General features: G+C 39.7%; 1 protein-coding gene across 3 annotated transcripts in view; it reads left to right on the top strand.

Moving 5' to 3' along the window:
• Positions 1 to 13,909, top strand: part of Gng2 (G protein subunit gamma 2) — a 104,471-nt gene extending 90,562 nt beyond the window's left edge. For 2 of the 3 annotated variants that reach the window (XM_060382043.1, XM_060382042.1), the window contains one exon: positions 10,659 to 13,909. In XM_060382043.1, coding sequence (XP_060238026.1) covers positions 10,659 to 10,787 — 129 coding nt within the window. In that variant the 3' untranslated portion in view covers positions 10,788 to 13,909. The other variant, XM_060382041.1, reaches the window with a different exon arrangement.

Here is a 13,909-nt window from a genome sequence, read left to right as displayed (position 1 = left end):
AATTCATTCTATGAAGCCACAGTCACCTTGGTACCTAAACCTCACAAAGACTCAACAAAGAAAGAGAATTTCCGGCCAATCTCCCTTATGAACATTGATGCAAAAATACGGGTCTGATGCTCTTTGGGTGGATGATACAAAGTCAAATAACACTTTTTATTTTGAAATTTTCTAGTCTTCCAGCCATTGTATCATGTTCTGGTAGGTTTGGACTAATGAAACTCTTCTCTGGTCATAAGACCAGGCATGACACTTCCAGCCTGTCCCTGTTTCTTTGTTAGCATTGCCTTCAAGGATAAGGAATAGAAGCCAGGGAGTCAAAGTAAAGGAGTAGAGAGGGATTGTGAACAGTGACCTTCAGATTTCTAATGCAGGAGATAGATAAACACTAACAGTGAAAGAGGAGAAAACTTAGGTACGGGTGGGGGGGTCTGTACAGAAGCAGAGGACAGCAGGGTCTCAGGAAATACTTTACTATCACCATATTAAGACGCTGTGAAGCCAGGTGTGGTGGCACATGCCTTTAATCCCAGCACTCAGGAATGCAGAGGCAGGCAGATCTCTGTGACTTTGAGGCCAACCTAGTGTACAAAATGAGTCTAGGACACCCAAGGCTACACAGAGAAACCCTGACTAAAAAAACAAACAAACAAACAAACAAACAAACAAACAAACAGACTGGGTACTGAATAGAAACCAAAGCAAGCAGAAAGAGAAGATTAATTATAGAAGACACAGGTGTCTTAGATCCAGGGACAGACATGTAGCTAAGTCAACACTTAGCTACATGAATGACTAGAAGCCACTGGGGACCAGGAGTGGCTCTGAAATGAGCCATTGCTTCTCCTGCCATTTTTGTTTCCTGGGAAGAGTAGATTTTTCAGCTGACTGGTGCATATGACAGGCACAATATGGCTATTCTGAGCTCCCAGGGTAACAGAGAGACTTGGTCACTTCTTTTCAGTGTCACTTCCATAGTCTGGCATCTCTTGTTTAGCCAGAATAAGACATTTCTAGCTTCAATCACCTGCCGTCAAAACCAAGCCACAGCATAAAGTCATGGTTCATGGGAAATAACCCACCTATAATGGATAAGAAAGAAGCCAGGAACTGTTGTAAGGTAGGATGATATTCTTTGGCAGTGGCCACTCTTAATGCTATAAAAAATAATCTAGAGGTGAGAGGAAAAAAAATTCAAGGCCAGGAGCATGAAGAAAATTGTTGTTTTTTTTAAATGGTTAGACTCATAAATTGATCTCACATAAAAATTTTCAAGCTTGCTCATTTCTCCCAGATATTTCCAATAAACTATTATAAATGATTCTCCTTACTACTCTAACAATATGTTGTGTAAATCCCCACTTTCCTGATTATTCTGGGTTCCTCACTGGGAACGCCCCACCCCACCCCACCCCACCCCCCTCTTTGCCTGTGCAAATTATATTCTTTCATTCGGTGTTAGCTCAAACTCTCACTTGTTCATGAATCTTTTTATATTCCTGCCAAATGTTCTACTTATTAGATACACTTTTCCAAACAGACTGCATAGGCCTTAAAGTCAAAGGCAGTGTTTGTGTCCTTTGTGATTCTTTGGAGATTCTAAGTATGAATATAATTACTAAATAAAACTGAAGTAATCATAGAGAATTCAAATGCCGTATAAAATTGGGTAGGACAGGTGGTTTTAGAGTAAAATTGTTGTGTGTCATAGTGTGACTATAAGTAAACACCATTTGCAGTTCACGTTTTTAAACAATTCAAAAATAAAAAGGCAAGCCAATTTTAATAATTGAAAAAATATATAAATTAGTGAGTCAAGTATGGACATTTCTAATTTCTATCATCTTTCTGGTCATAGACCCATACTGCATAGGAATTGAACTTCAGAGAATAGTGTACTGAGAAACTAGTTTAAACCAGGTTTGTGGTGTGCACTTGTAATCCCAGAATTTGAGGGGTAGAGGCATGAGGATTGTTGCAAGTTCAGCAAGACTCTGGAGAGAGAAACAGAAAGAGACAGCTATCCAAGAAGTGAGCTAGTTAGACATCATGCTTAGTGCAAGAAAAAGCCTAGGTTTGGGGCTTTTGTAAATATTTTTTCAGCATTTGAACTGAAAGCTCAAAGTCTTATGTGTAATTTTATTAGGGAAGAATAGGTTATAATCCTCTTTATGGGTTAATTGAGAACATTTCCATAGATGATGAAATCAGTAAAACATCAGGTATGGCCAGTCTTAATTCATTGTAGTTGCTGGAAATGAAGCAAAAGTTTTTCAACTAAATTCCAGTCTGCATTGATGGAGTGCACAGCCTCTACTTCATGAAGGCTGATAACATTTTTATGAACTCAGTAGCTATTTGTTCAGTGCAAAGTATATACTTAGCCTTGTGCTATACTGGGGGAGTATTATACACTAAGCACTCTGAATTAAAAAATCCAAAACTTTCTAAGCACCAAGACAGTGCCACCAGGGAAAAATTCTACACCTGACCTCATTTGATAGGTCACAGTAAAAACATAAAAATACTATAAAGCTAAAAATATTATAAAGCATTAACTTTAGGCTGTGTGCATAAGGTATGTGGAATATAAATGAATTTTGTGTTTTGACTTGTGTCTTAGACACAAGAAGTGTGTGTCTGTATAAGTATATATATTTTATTTTTATTAAATAATTTTCAAAACACAGTGGTCAAAGAATTTGACATCCTCAATTTACACTATAAAACTTAAGAAGTTTCAAATCCCTGAGAACTTAAATTTTTGAAATAGCCTAGTTTTCAGGGAAAACAAAGCTTACTTTCCTCAAAAAAAAAAACAAAAACAAAAACAAAAAACCCAGACTATTTAGCCAGGCCTGGTGGTGTAAGCTTGCAATGCCAGCTACACAAGAGCCCCGGATGAGGAGGTGACTTCATGACTGATACCCTTCAATGCACAGCAACTTTCCATGGGCAGAGGCAATGACAGCCTGTCAGGGCTTATTTCTTTGCCTGATGGCTTGTATGCATTCTGTAATGTTAATTTGAAGATGTAGCTCAAGTTCAGAATGTAATAAAGATGAACTGTATCTTTTCATTTTATTTAAATTTGACAGGAGGGCTGGTTGTTATCTCTATAGAAAACTGCTTTTTCTGCAAGTTCTCAGAGACATCAAGGCATCTGTCTGCCTAGAATAGGTTCTTTATATTTCAGAGCTGATAGTCATAGTCTGGTGGCCTTTATTGCCACTGTCTAGAATCTCCCTTTCCGTGCTTCTTGGTTTGAGATGATGTTATGAGATAGCTGGATGTCAGCAATTGTCAGTCTTAAGAGATCAATACTCCTGTCAGAAGTAAACCTCTGCTAGAGAGAGATTGCAGCCACTAAAGTTCTTGCCACTCAAGCATGAGGACCTGAGTTTGAGCCTCAGAAGCCATGTGAAAAAGTGACAGCTGGGACTTACTGGCCAAACCACCCTAGCTAATTTGGAAAGCTTTAGGCCAATGAGAAACCCATTTCAGAGAGGCGGGTGTGTGTGTGTGCGTGTGTGTGCGTGTGTGTGCGTGTGCGCGCGCTGCGCCTAGCAGCTAAGAGGATCAGAGATCAGTTCCCAACACCCATGTCAGGCAACTCACTGCCTCTGACTCCAGCTCTAGGGATTTGACACCCTCTTCTGGCCTCTTTGTTCATCCACAGACTCATGTGGCATAGACACATATATACATAAATAAAATTAATATGCATTTTTTAACATCCTGACACTTTTTCTTCTGTCAAGTTATTTTTACACTAGAGATAACTCAGTTATGGACAAGTAACTAGTACGGTGCCAAGGGCTTTTATTTTCCTATCATTTGGTATAAGTTAAGAAAAGGGCCTACCATCTTTAAATGTTTTAATGTTTATTTCCTACAACAAGGATGTTCTTTCTCCATGATCATAACGTAATCAGCAGAGATAATATTGATACACTCTATTCTAATCCTAAAATCCCCATCTAAATATTGAAAAATACTCCAATAATAATTTCTTTAGCAAAAGACCATGATTGAAAATTCTGTCTTGCACTTACCAGTCCTGTGTGACACAGTTCCTTCCACAACCTTGACACATTTTAAGATTGTGGGCCACTTATTTTATGCAAGGTCACTCAGTTTAGGCTTGTCTGGCATTTCTTTCCTTTCAACATGTGGGCCCTGGGGATCAAACTCAGGTTATGAGGCTTGGCTACAAGGACATTTACTCACTGAGCTATTTTACCATCCCCCTTATCTGGAATTTCAGTCTGATTAAATTCTAGTTAAAAAACATTGACCATATGGAGTGTCCCTTTGTTGTGTTGTTTTCAGTTGAGACTTTGTTTTGAGTTATCACTTACTAAAGACATTAACTTTGGTTGTTGGCTAAGGTAGTATTTTCACGTTTTCTTGGTGAAAAGCAATTCTTTTTCCTTCTGTAGTTCTTCAGTATTTGGGAACTTAGGAGAGGTAGCTCAAGATTACATAATTCTTTTATTACTCATAAAACATTCTGTTTTTTAAACATGTTTAATTTTAATTGCATTGCTATGGGCTCAGAGTGTCCCCTTCAATTAATGATTTATGAGCTTTGTTAAATTCTTTATTATTTTATTTTATATGTAATGGTATTTTGCCTGTGTGTATGTCTGTGCACCATGCGTGTGCCTGGCATTCAAGGAGAGTAGAGGAGACCACCAGATCCCATGTGGATTCTGGGAATTGAACCCAAGTCTGCTGAAAAATAAGCCATGCTCTTAAGCATTCAACCATTTGTCTTTTCAGCTCCTATAATCTATTATTTTGATGTTAAATTAGCACAGGCTAAAAGCTGGTGACTGTGTCCTTTGGGTATGAATCCCTCATTCCTGTCAGCATTTGCCTAGTTTGGAGCAAAAGCAGGTGCTCCTGAAATAAGAACACCTTGCCCCACCCTGAAGTCATCCTTTCCTCCAACAAGCCTTAGTTCCTTTAAGAATGGTTTTTAAGAACCAAGATCTGAATATGCAGCGTGTTCATTGCTTCCAGGTCCTCTCCCGGGACAGAGCTAGGAAATGCACATGTATGTTCACATGCAGACCCATATACATTCACACACACTTCACATCTATTTTTTTAATATGTTTCTATGTGCATGTGTATATATAACTGTGTCTTTATACCCAAACCACCAAGTCCTATTCTATACTGTAAGGTTCGGTATCATTTTTTAATTCCCACAATTACAATGAGATACCATCTCTGTTCATCCTTGTGTGACTCCTCCCCTGCAGGGAACAGAGTCCCTCCATGCCTCCCCTTCTCCACAGAAGATGCCTTGCACATCCTCCATGTCTTGGTCATGTTTTCTTTTTCTCTGTGTTCTTGATCATATAGATAATATTTATGATAGTTTCTTTGGCAAATTGCTGTCCACCAATTTCATGAACCATTCCAGTCATATATCCTTTTCTTTGAATTAGTTTATCTTTTCACTATGGTAAAACTCTGGTCTTGCTAACAAGCAGATTACAATATTTTGTGGACAGTAGACACTGTGAAATTGCCTGTAACTCTAGTTCCAAGGAATCCAATGCCCTATTCTTGCCTCCACAGGAACTTGTAAAAATATATATACACTCAGACATGCACGCACAGACACATAAGATAGATAGATAGATAGGTAGATAAATAGATAGATAGATACATACATGCCTGTCTTCATTTTCAGACGCTATTACAAATACTATCCTGTTATTCTAAATTCCTTTTCTCTTGCTTTCCTGACATTTTCAGTTTAAATAAAATATTCTTTACCCTCATCTACTTAACTGCTATAACTCAAAAGCAGGAAACACAAGACTACACTGCATATAAGTATTTAAATGTTGGAATTTTTAATAGTCCTTTAAATTTTTTGAGTTTTAGTGTGAGTGCAGCTAAGTTGTTTAGAGACATTTTAATCTCTCTGGACTTTCAAACTTTGATAGGGCCCCTACAGGCCCTAGCATGGAACCACACACTACCACAGAAGGGGTACACTTTGGAATTCTTGCCCCAAATTCTGTGGGTGAAGATGTCTTTCTCCTCTGCCTGGTAAAGACACACTGCTCTGATCCTATACCATCTCAGGGATAGCATCACATGACCTTCACTGCTCTCTGAGTGGCCTCACATGGCCCTTATACAGATGCTGATCGGTGTCTGGCAGGGTCAGGGGGAACCCTCTGGAACTTTCTCTCTGCTGTGTAACTCTTTCTTCCCTGTCATCCTCTCTTCAGCCAAGGTGACTAAATGAGGGAGACACTGTCATATACTGCTTGTGAGCCGTCATGTGAACATTTCCTCTATTCTGTTCAGTTGAAGTTGAGGCGGGAGAATTTAATCACTCTGTTATTGTATCTCTGTCCAGGCTGGAAGTCTGGCCTGCTCAGAGCTCTATGAGAATAGATGCCTTTCTGTATTTTGTTCTCTGATCATTGCAGCATGTAGAACGCATACATGGAATGTTAGGCACATGGCAACTATTGGTTGAATGAAATATCTGTTGACTAAGTATTTAAGATAATAAGTATTTAAGATAATAAGTATTTAAGATAACAGCATAACTCTAAAAATATTTTTAAGACACATATATATAAAATGTAACATTGAGGAGGAGGTCCTCACCTATCAGTGAACTTGGCAATGGGCATAGGGGGAGAAGAGGGATGGTGGGTGGGATTGGGAGGAGTTAGAGGAGGCTACAGCTGGGATACAAAGTGAATAAATTGTAATAAATAAATAAATAAAGATAGATAGATAGATAGATAATAACAATATATAATATTGTTATAGATATGTTCCTTTATTATGCAGTGTCTAATACCATGCCTATAAGTGGATAAATATAGATATAATGTTGAGATATGAAGATGACTGTAATATGATTCAAAATATCTAATTCTGTTGACTGACTCACCTGTCTGGTTCATGCTAGTATCCATGTTTATGATGAAAGGATATGATAAGTTTCTACTTGAGGTTAGTGAAAATAAAGGAATAACTTTTGTCATCAAAATTCTTAGACCATTCTAAAATCTATCCTTGGGCCCACTGGGGAACCCAATTAACCACTTTTTAATCTAAGCAGTTATTTAATTTGTCCAGGAGAAGATGGAGCTTCAAACTACAGGGCTGGAATGGAGATGACAGCAAGGGATCTAAATGTAGGGGTTTTTTTTTGCGGGGGGAGTGAATAAAAAACACAGAAAAGGTAGAGACTGTTCTAAAGTTCTGAGAACAACTAGGCATATGAATATAAAAGTAGCAAAGTGTTAGAAAGGATAACCCCAAAACGTGAGATCTAGACAGAATGTCGCATAATTTACTATAAGGGAAGAAACACACCTGACAGTTCAGGTAGAGATTAAACCAGGAACATGAACATACACATTTGGCTGCTTCTGAGCTGAAACCCAAGGATCCTGAGTTTTATAACATATACGTAGCAAGGACCAGGGCAACATAGTAAGATCCTGTCTCAAAAAAACAACAGAACAAAACATGAGGATATTAATATCTTACAGACTCATACTACTGTTCTACAGGTTAACTACAACATTTGGACAAAGTAGTTTAGATAGTTTTGACACAAAACAAAGGTCAAAAATATCAGCACTTATTCCAGCTGTTAGAAAGATTCAGATGTGTGTCAGATCATCATCCGAAAGAGACTGCAGTCTAAGGAAGAAAAAAATATTTTGAAAAGAGAATTATTCAGAGTCATTTGATCAAATATAAGCTGTGAACAACTTCACATCATTAATTTCTCCCACCCTAGTATCTTCTGTACCTTAAAAAGCACTTTGAGGATTAGAGAGATGACTTGGTTAAGAGCACCAGCTGTTCTTCAGGAAGACCCCGATTCCCATCACTCTTGTGGCAGCTCACAACAGTCCATAACTCCAATCGAGAGGATCCAATGCTCTCTTCTCACCTCCTGGAGCACTGTACATATGTGGTGCACAGATACACATGGGACGCACAGACATGCATGCAGGTAAACACTCATACACATAAAATGAAAATAAAATCTCAAAAAGTGCTTCAGATACTTCATGCCATGTGTTTGTGTATGAGCATCGTGCATGAGTAGGTGTAGCTGGTACCAAATCTCTTCCTAACAAATGTGATTGCAGTGTTGCTGTTTTACACTCTCTGCTGCTTAGCAGTTAAGCTCCTGTTTAACACATTGATGACTATTGCTCAAATAAGTAAAAGTCATAGGGGGAAAACCAGTTACAATTTCTCCTCAAAACTCTGACTTTTGCCCTCATTTGGGGGAGCTAAGCCTAGAAGAGGCCATTTCCTGTCATTTTCCGTTGTCAGGTTTAGTAAAGGTGCAGGAAGAATTAGTTTTCACTTCCGGAACTAGGCAGGCATTTGAAGAGTTTGCATGCCGCTTAATGGCAAAACATCAGAGTCCAAGTTCTTCTGCTGCCTGTCTGGGAATCAGCTCCTGGAATCTACCAGTCCTCAAGTTTTTATCTGCAGAAGGCAGATAGTGATTTTTACTTAAGTGCTGTTGATGACAGGAAATAAAAGATGGCTCCATGCAACAAAATGGGAGTACAATAAAACCATTTCATAAGTGCTGTAATGTCTATTAAAGAAATAGATTTTGAAACAAATATACTATACTACACAGTACTCTCCCCTACCCTTAAATTCATGTTCTCCTAGAATCTTAGAATGTGACTTTATTTGATAACAGGGTATTTGTAGGTGTAAACAAGTTAGTAGGAAGTCACACTGAGTAGGGTAGACCCTAACCCAATGATTGACAGGATTTGAACAATAGAGACAACAGTGCCATGTAAAGACATTGCAGTTGTTGTAGGTGCTGAGAGTGTGGAGCAGATTCTCCCTCAGAGGGTTGGGGACCAATTCTTCTGACACCTTAATTTCAAACATCAAATTTCTAGTGCTGTAAGCCACCTGGTTGGTAATGCTGCATCAAGGTAGCCATGGGAAACACGTACATATATCAGTGTTTATATCCAAATCAGGGCAGGCTGGGCCTCCCGGCAGTAACCATTGTCCTAATCTTCGGCACTCCCGACACAGATCTACTTCCCACTCCTACTACAGAGCAAGAGAAATTTGAACTTGATGTCAAGAACAAAGTAGGCTTATGGTTACAGAGCTACTATGAGATCTGTCCTAGTCAGTCTGCTGCTACTCCAGACCATGTCACTGTCATCAGGAGCCCTGCCCTATGGAGCAGGGTCTCTCCAGAGTAGTGCTTCTATCTGTCTGTGGTGATGAGAACAGAGAAAGAAAAGCTGGGCGTTATTGATTGAGAATATAAAATTGATTTCCGTGTCCAGCCTGTTAATCATAAAACAGATGTTCCTGTAAATGATGAGCACCGAAGCCCCTTGGTCCTAGGGTGTGGACCAAAGCAAGGATATGGCCATTGATCCCTATGTGGAAACCTGTGAATGAGAAAAGGAGGTCCTAATTACTGTTTCATATGGACACCGTAGCAGAGGGAAGAGTGACTGGCAAGGCACACATTGATTCTTCTCCCTCAAAACAATTATCAAATTCTGCTCACATCTCATTGGCCAGAACAAATTACTTGAACTATAACTGAGTCTGACATCACTGTGTAGATACCTGGGCCCTACATGCAGTGGGGATATCTTCAGCAATAATATAATCTGCCCAAACCTTAGGGAAGATTACCCTTGCTGTAGTCACAGTGAGAGACTTCCACACCTTACAGTATTTCCATAAGCAAAGCACAAGTATACCATGTCATAGAAGAACCAACCACTGACTTTGTTTTCTGATTCCCAATGGCCTTCATCTGGGGATCACCTACCTCCTCCCCAGATGTCAGCTTATTTCTCAAGATTAAATCTAGCCCCTCATGTAACAAAAATGTGCAACAACCACAAAGGAAAGCACACTGCCAGCAAGGAGCTCGAAATGTGCAGCACATCATCCCCCAAAGCAGGGAAGCCCCTCTCACAGCAACCTTCGTGGCTGGAGTCGCAGAGTGATACCGTAATGTATATGTACTGTACCGTATGATATCAGCTTGTGTGTGTGCATGCATATCTATACATGTGCATGCATAGACACGCATGTGCATATCTATACACATGAAGCTGTGCCTCCTAGTTAGAAAGGGGACACTAGCCTGGCTAAAGGCATCCCTCGAAGAATTCCAAAAGCAGGGGCATGGCTCTGTGAAGATAATAGTGGTTAGTCTATGTAGAAAGCCTCCTTTATGTGAGACTGGATGTCTTTCCTGGGTTATCTCACTTGTATAATCCTTGTCACTAGTGCTGGGACTCAGGCACAACAACTAAGGTATGAGGGCACAAAAGCATCAGAACAGGGTTGGCACTTGCACGCCTCTGATATTGAGTGGCTCTTTTGCTTGAGGCCTGAAGTGCTTTGCTTCTTTCACTCTAGATCCCCACCTGCTTGTCTAACCTTGTCTCTAGACCAGGAAGCAGAGCTTATGCAGGTGGGGTGTCTCTCTTCACTTTCATACTTTGGTTTCCAAGAGGTTTGCTGGGTGAGACAGCCCCACACGGGTGGACCCCAAAGCTGCGTCCTGAGTGACTGAGTTTGGGTCCATGCCAGCCTGTCTTTTCAGATGTTTCTGCCTTCCCTTGCAGGTGTCCAAGGCAGCTGCGGACTTGATGGCCTACTGTGAGGCACATGCCAAGGAAGACCCTCTGCTGACCCCGGTCCCAGCTTCGGAAAACCCTTTTCGGGAGAAGAAATTCTTCTGCGCCATCCTTTAAGTCTCTGAGAGGAGGCTGAAGAGCATCAGGGCTCCTGGGACATTGACGTAGAATTCCTTGCAAAGTGGGCACCTTTCTTGCCCACAGCATTTAAAGAGAGGAAGGAAAACCATCCTGGATACTCTGGCTGTGCATGTTTAAAGAACTGTCCCCTGATGAGAATGAAAGCTGATTCCGCATCCCAACTTTAGCGGTCTGACCCTACAGACCTGCCTGGAGGAGGGGAATGTGTAAAAAACAAAATCGATGTCACTTCTTTTCTGCTACCCCTCTGCTTCATACAAAATAAACATTAAAGCCAGTGTCCTGAGCTGAGATATGGCTGACCTTCTGGGAACGAGAATTGTCTTTCAAGTACCCTCTGACAAACTGTCGTCCCATGTAGCCACTGTTCAGTTTAATGGCATCCATGTTTAGTCCTTTGTGCCTTTTTCTTTTCCTTCCCTTTCTCTACACCTGCCTGAGTACTGAGGAGATAAGGCTGGATTCCTGTGTTAAACTAAACTCCAAGGATGAGTGACAGCTAGATGTTTAGAAAGATGTTCCCCATGGTATTTCCTTGCAAGAATAACAATTAAAAATAAGAAAGAAAGAAAGAAAGAAAGAAAGAAAGAAAGAAAGAAAGAAAGAAAGAAAGAAAGAAAGAAAGAAAGCACACCACAATGCCAGCTGTCTGTGTTCTCTTACCACTATTCCTAATATTTGTATATGATAGCTTTGATTCTGCAAGTAGAAGTAAATCATGTGTTGTGACTGGTGCTTTCATATCTTTGTGATAGATTTTGAGTAATATTGCATGAAAATGTCCCTATGTTACATCCATTCAGAAGTTTTGTTGTTTGGCTGGAAAGCTAAGAAGAAAAGTGAGAACGAAAAAGATACCAGAGAGGAAAAATAAATCCTCTCTCTTTTGAAAATTGAGATCATTTCAGCACCTTAGCCATGCCTGAAATACCTCTTTATGAACTGGGGTGTAAGGACCTCTTGACAGATTTCCCCCAATCCACAGCATTTGGAATTACCCAGGATCCAGGGCAGCACAGTTATCCCACACTGGAGACTGAGCAGGGATCCACCATGACTTGAGAAGGCACTGTCAGAATATCAACACATTTCCACTTTCCAGGAACTGTGGAAAGCAAAAGAATATTTTCCATGTTCATAACTAGACAACTATTGCCCTCTTTAGCTTAAGCATCAAAAGAAGAAATAAACCCCCAGCTTCAAAGAAGGTGGCCACCCCAGAACGCCCATTTGTTTGAGAGACAAGGTCTCTGAATTGCACCCTAAGCACACCTGGCAGCTGGTTCTTCTTCCCACTGACATGGTCCTCACTTTCCACTCCCCCCAAATTTCAAAGCATTCATTGCTTTGTTCTCCACCCTGTTTGCCAGAGCTTCTCTGCCCTATTTACAGCTTCCTTTGGCTAGTGCTCTCTTTTTCCCACAATAAGACATTGAGAGTGATTTTTTTTTTTCCTTATTGCAGTTGTAGCCTCCATCAATCACAGAAAGCCCTGGAAGCCTTTATATTTTCTGTATTCTTCCCAGTCAAAGAGAGCCTCCTATACATCTTTTTTGTTTTCAAATCCTAAAAGACCACTAAATCCAAGTTAACTTTTTTTTTTCTCTTGCCATTCTCTTCCTCATGTTTTAAAAGTGGGGATTACTTAGGGGGGGAAGAGAAGATAAAAAGACTTCCTACAGCAAGGCCACATTTTGAAATAGATTTGGTAAATATTTTTCTTAACTCTTTTCAGGTAAAGGAATAAATATGCCTAATTAAAGCACCTGGGGTGGGGGAGAAGAGGATACAGGAACATATATCAGTGCACAAATGCAATTCTGTAAACAGAAACTTCTGTTCTGGTCAGGTCTTGGGGGGTGGTACAGTCAGTGGGATGCTCATGAAGAGTAAGTGGTTAAACAATCAAATCACACATTCAGAGTGAGCTGAAACAAACAGGTGTTCACATGTCAACAGCTGTGGTTGGAGGCACTCTTTTCTGATGATGGGGGCATCTCTAGAAGGATTCCAGACTTCTGTGCAAATTTAGATCTCTGAAGCAATTAAAGTGGAATCACAGTCTTCAGGGTGCACCTTATATAGGTCCAGCAATTAAAAATTAAGGATCTGCAAATTGCTTGTGAGCTTGCTTACAGAATAAGAAGACAGAACTCGCACTCCTCTTCCGCATGGGAGTTTCAGGAGAATTTCTTGTCTTTTTCACTATTTCATATCCTTTAGTGTGGAGCTATAATTGGAATCAGTTTGGGATTATTGTTTTTTGTTGTTGTTTTGTTTTTGTATTAAAGGAGAAAAAAGGTTTTGCTTACTTGGGACTCCAAAGAGTTTAATTCTTTTGGAATATCAACCATCATTTTCACCAGCATACTTTTATCTTAAGGTAACTAATAGGAAATTTCAGCTTAATTATTTAAGATCCTCATTTCTATATACCTGGATAATAATTAAACTCTGCCATGGATTAATAAATAACAAATGTCCGTTTTCAATATCAACTCGAATTTAAAATGTTTTTAAATTTGAAAGCAAGTAAGAAATAATTTTAATAATCAGTTTTTAAGAAAAATTAAATATCAACTTTTTCCCATATGTTTGTATTCACATAATGAATTTTGAGAGAACCAAGACAGTGGTCTTTAGGAGATATTTCTATGCTTTTTCTTTTTCCTTAGTGTTTGTTTCTAGCTGCTCCTGGAAATGATGAATTATTATGTGTATATTATTGTCTCACAGCCCAACAATTGTTCAGATCTTTACACCTTTCCTGTATAAGATCTATGGAATGGGTCTTTAAAGAGAGTGGAACAGCAAAAAAATGGGTGGGAATTTGCTGTTATGTTTTGGTGGGGTTTTGTTTTGTTTTTAGGTTTTCAAGACAGGGTTTCACTATGTGGCCCTGACTGTCCTGAAACTTGTTCTGTAGAGCAGGCTGGCCTTGAATTCTGAGATCTGCCTGCCTCTGACTGGGATTAAAGGCATGAGTCTCCATGCCCAGCTTACAAATGTTAAAGCAGAAAAAACCTGAATGTGATGTGCATTTCTTTATCCCACATGAACCGTGGTCTTTGTTTTAATAAATGGAATTTTCAGATTCA

This window comes from Meriones unguiculatus, chromosome 4, assembly GCF_030254825.1.
Source record: "Meriones unguiculatus strain TT.TT164.6M chromosome 4, Bangor_MerUng_6.1, whole genome shotgun sequence".
NCBI classification, from domain to species: domain Eukaryota; kingdom Metazoa; phylum Chordata; class Mammalia; order Rodentia; family Muridae; genus Meriones; species Meriones unguiculatus.
The sequence above is the reverse complement of the archived record's forward strand: the minus strand, read 5'-3'. Positions and strand labels throughout refer to the sequence as shown.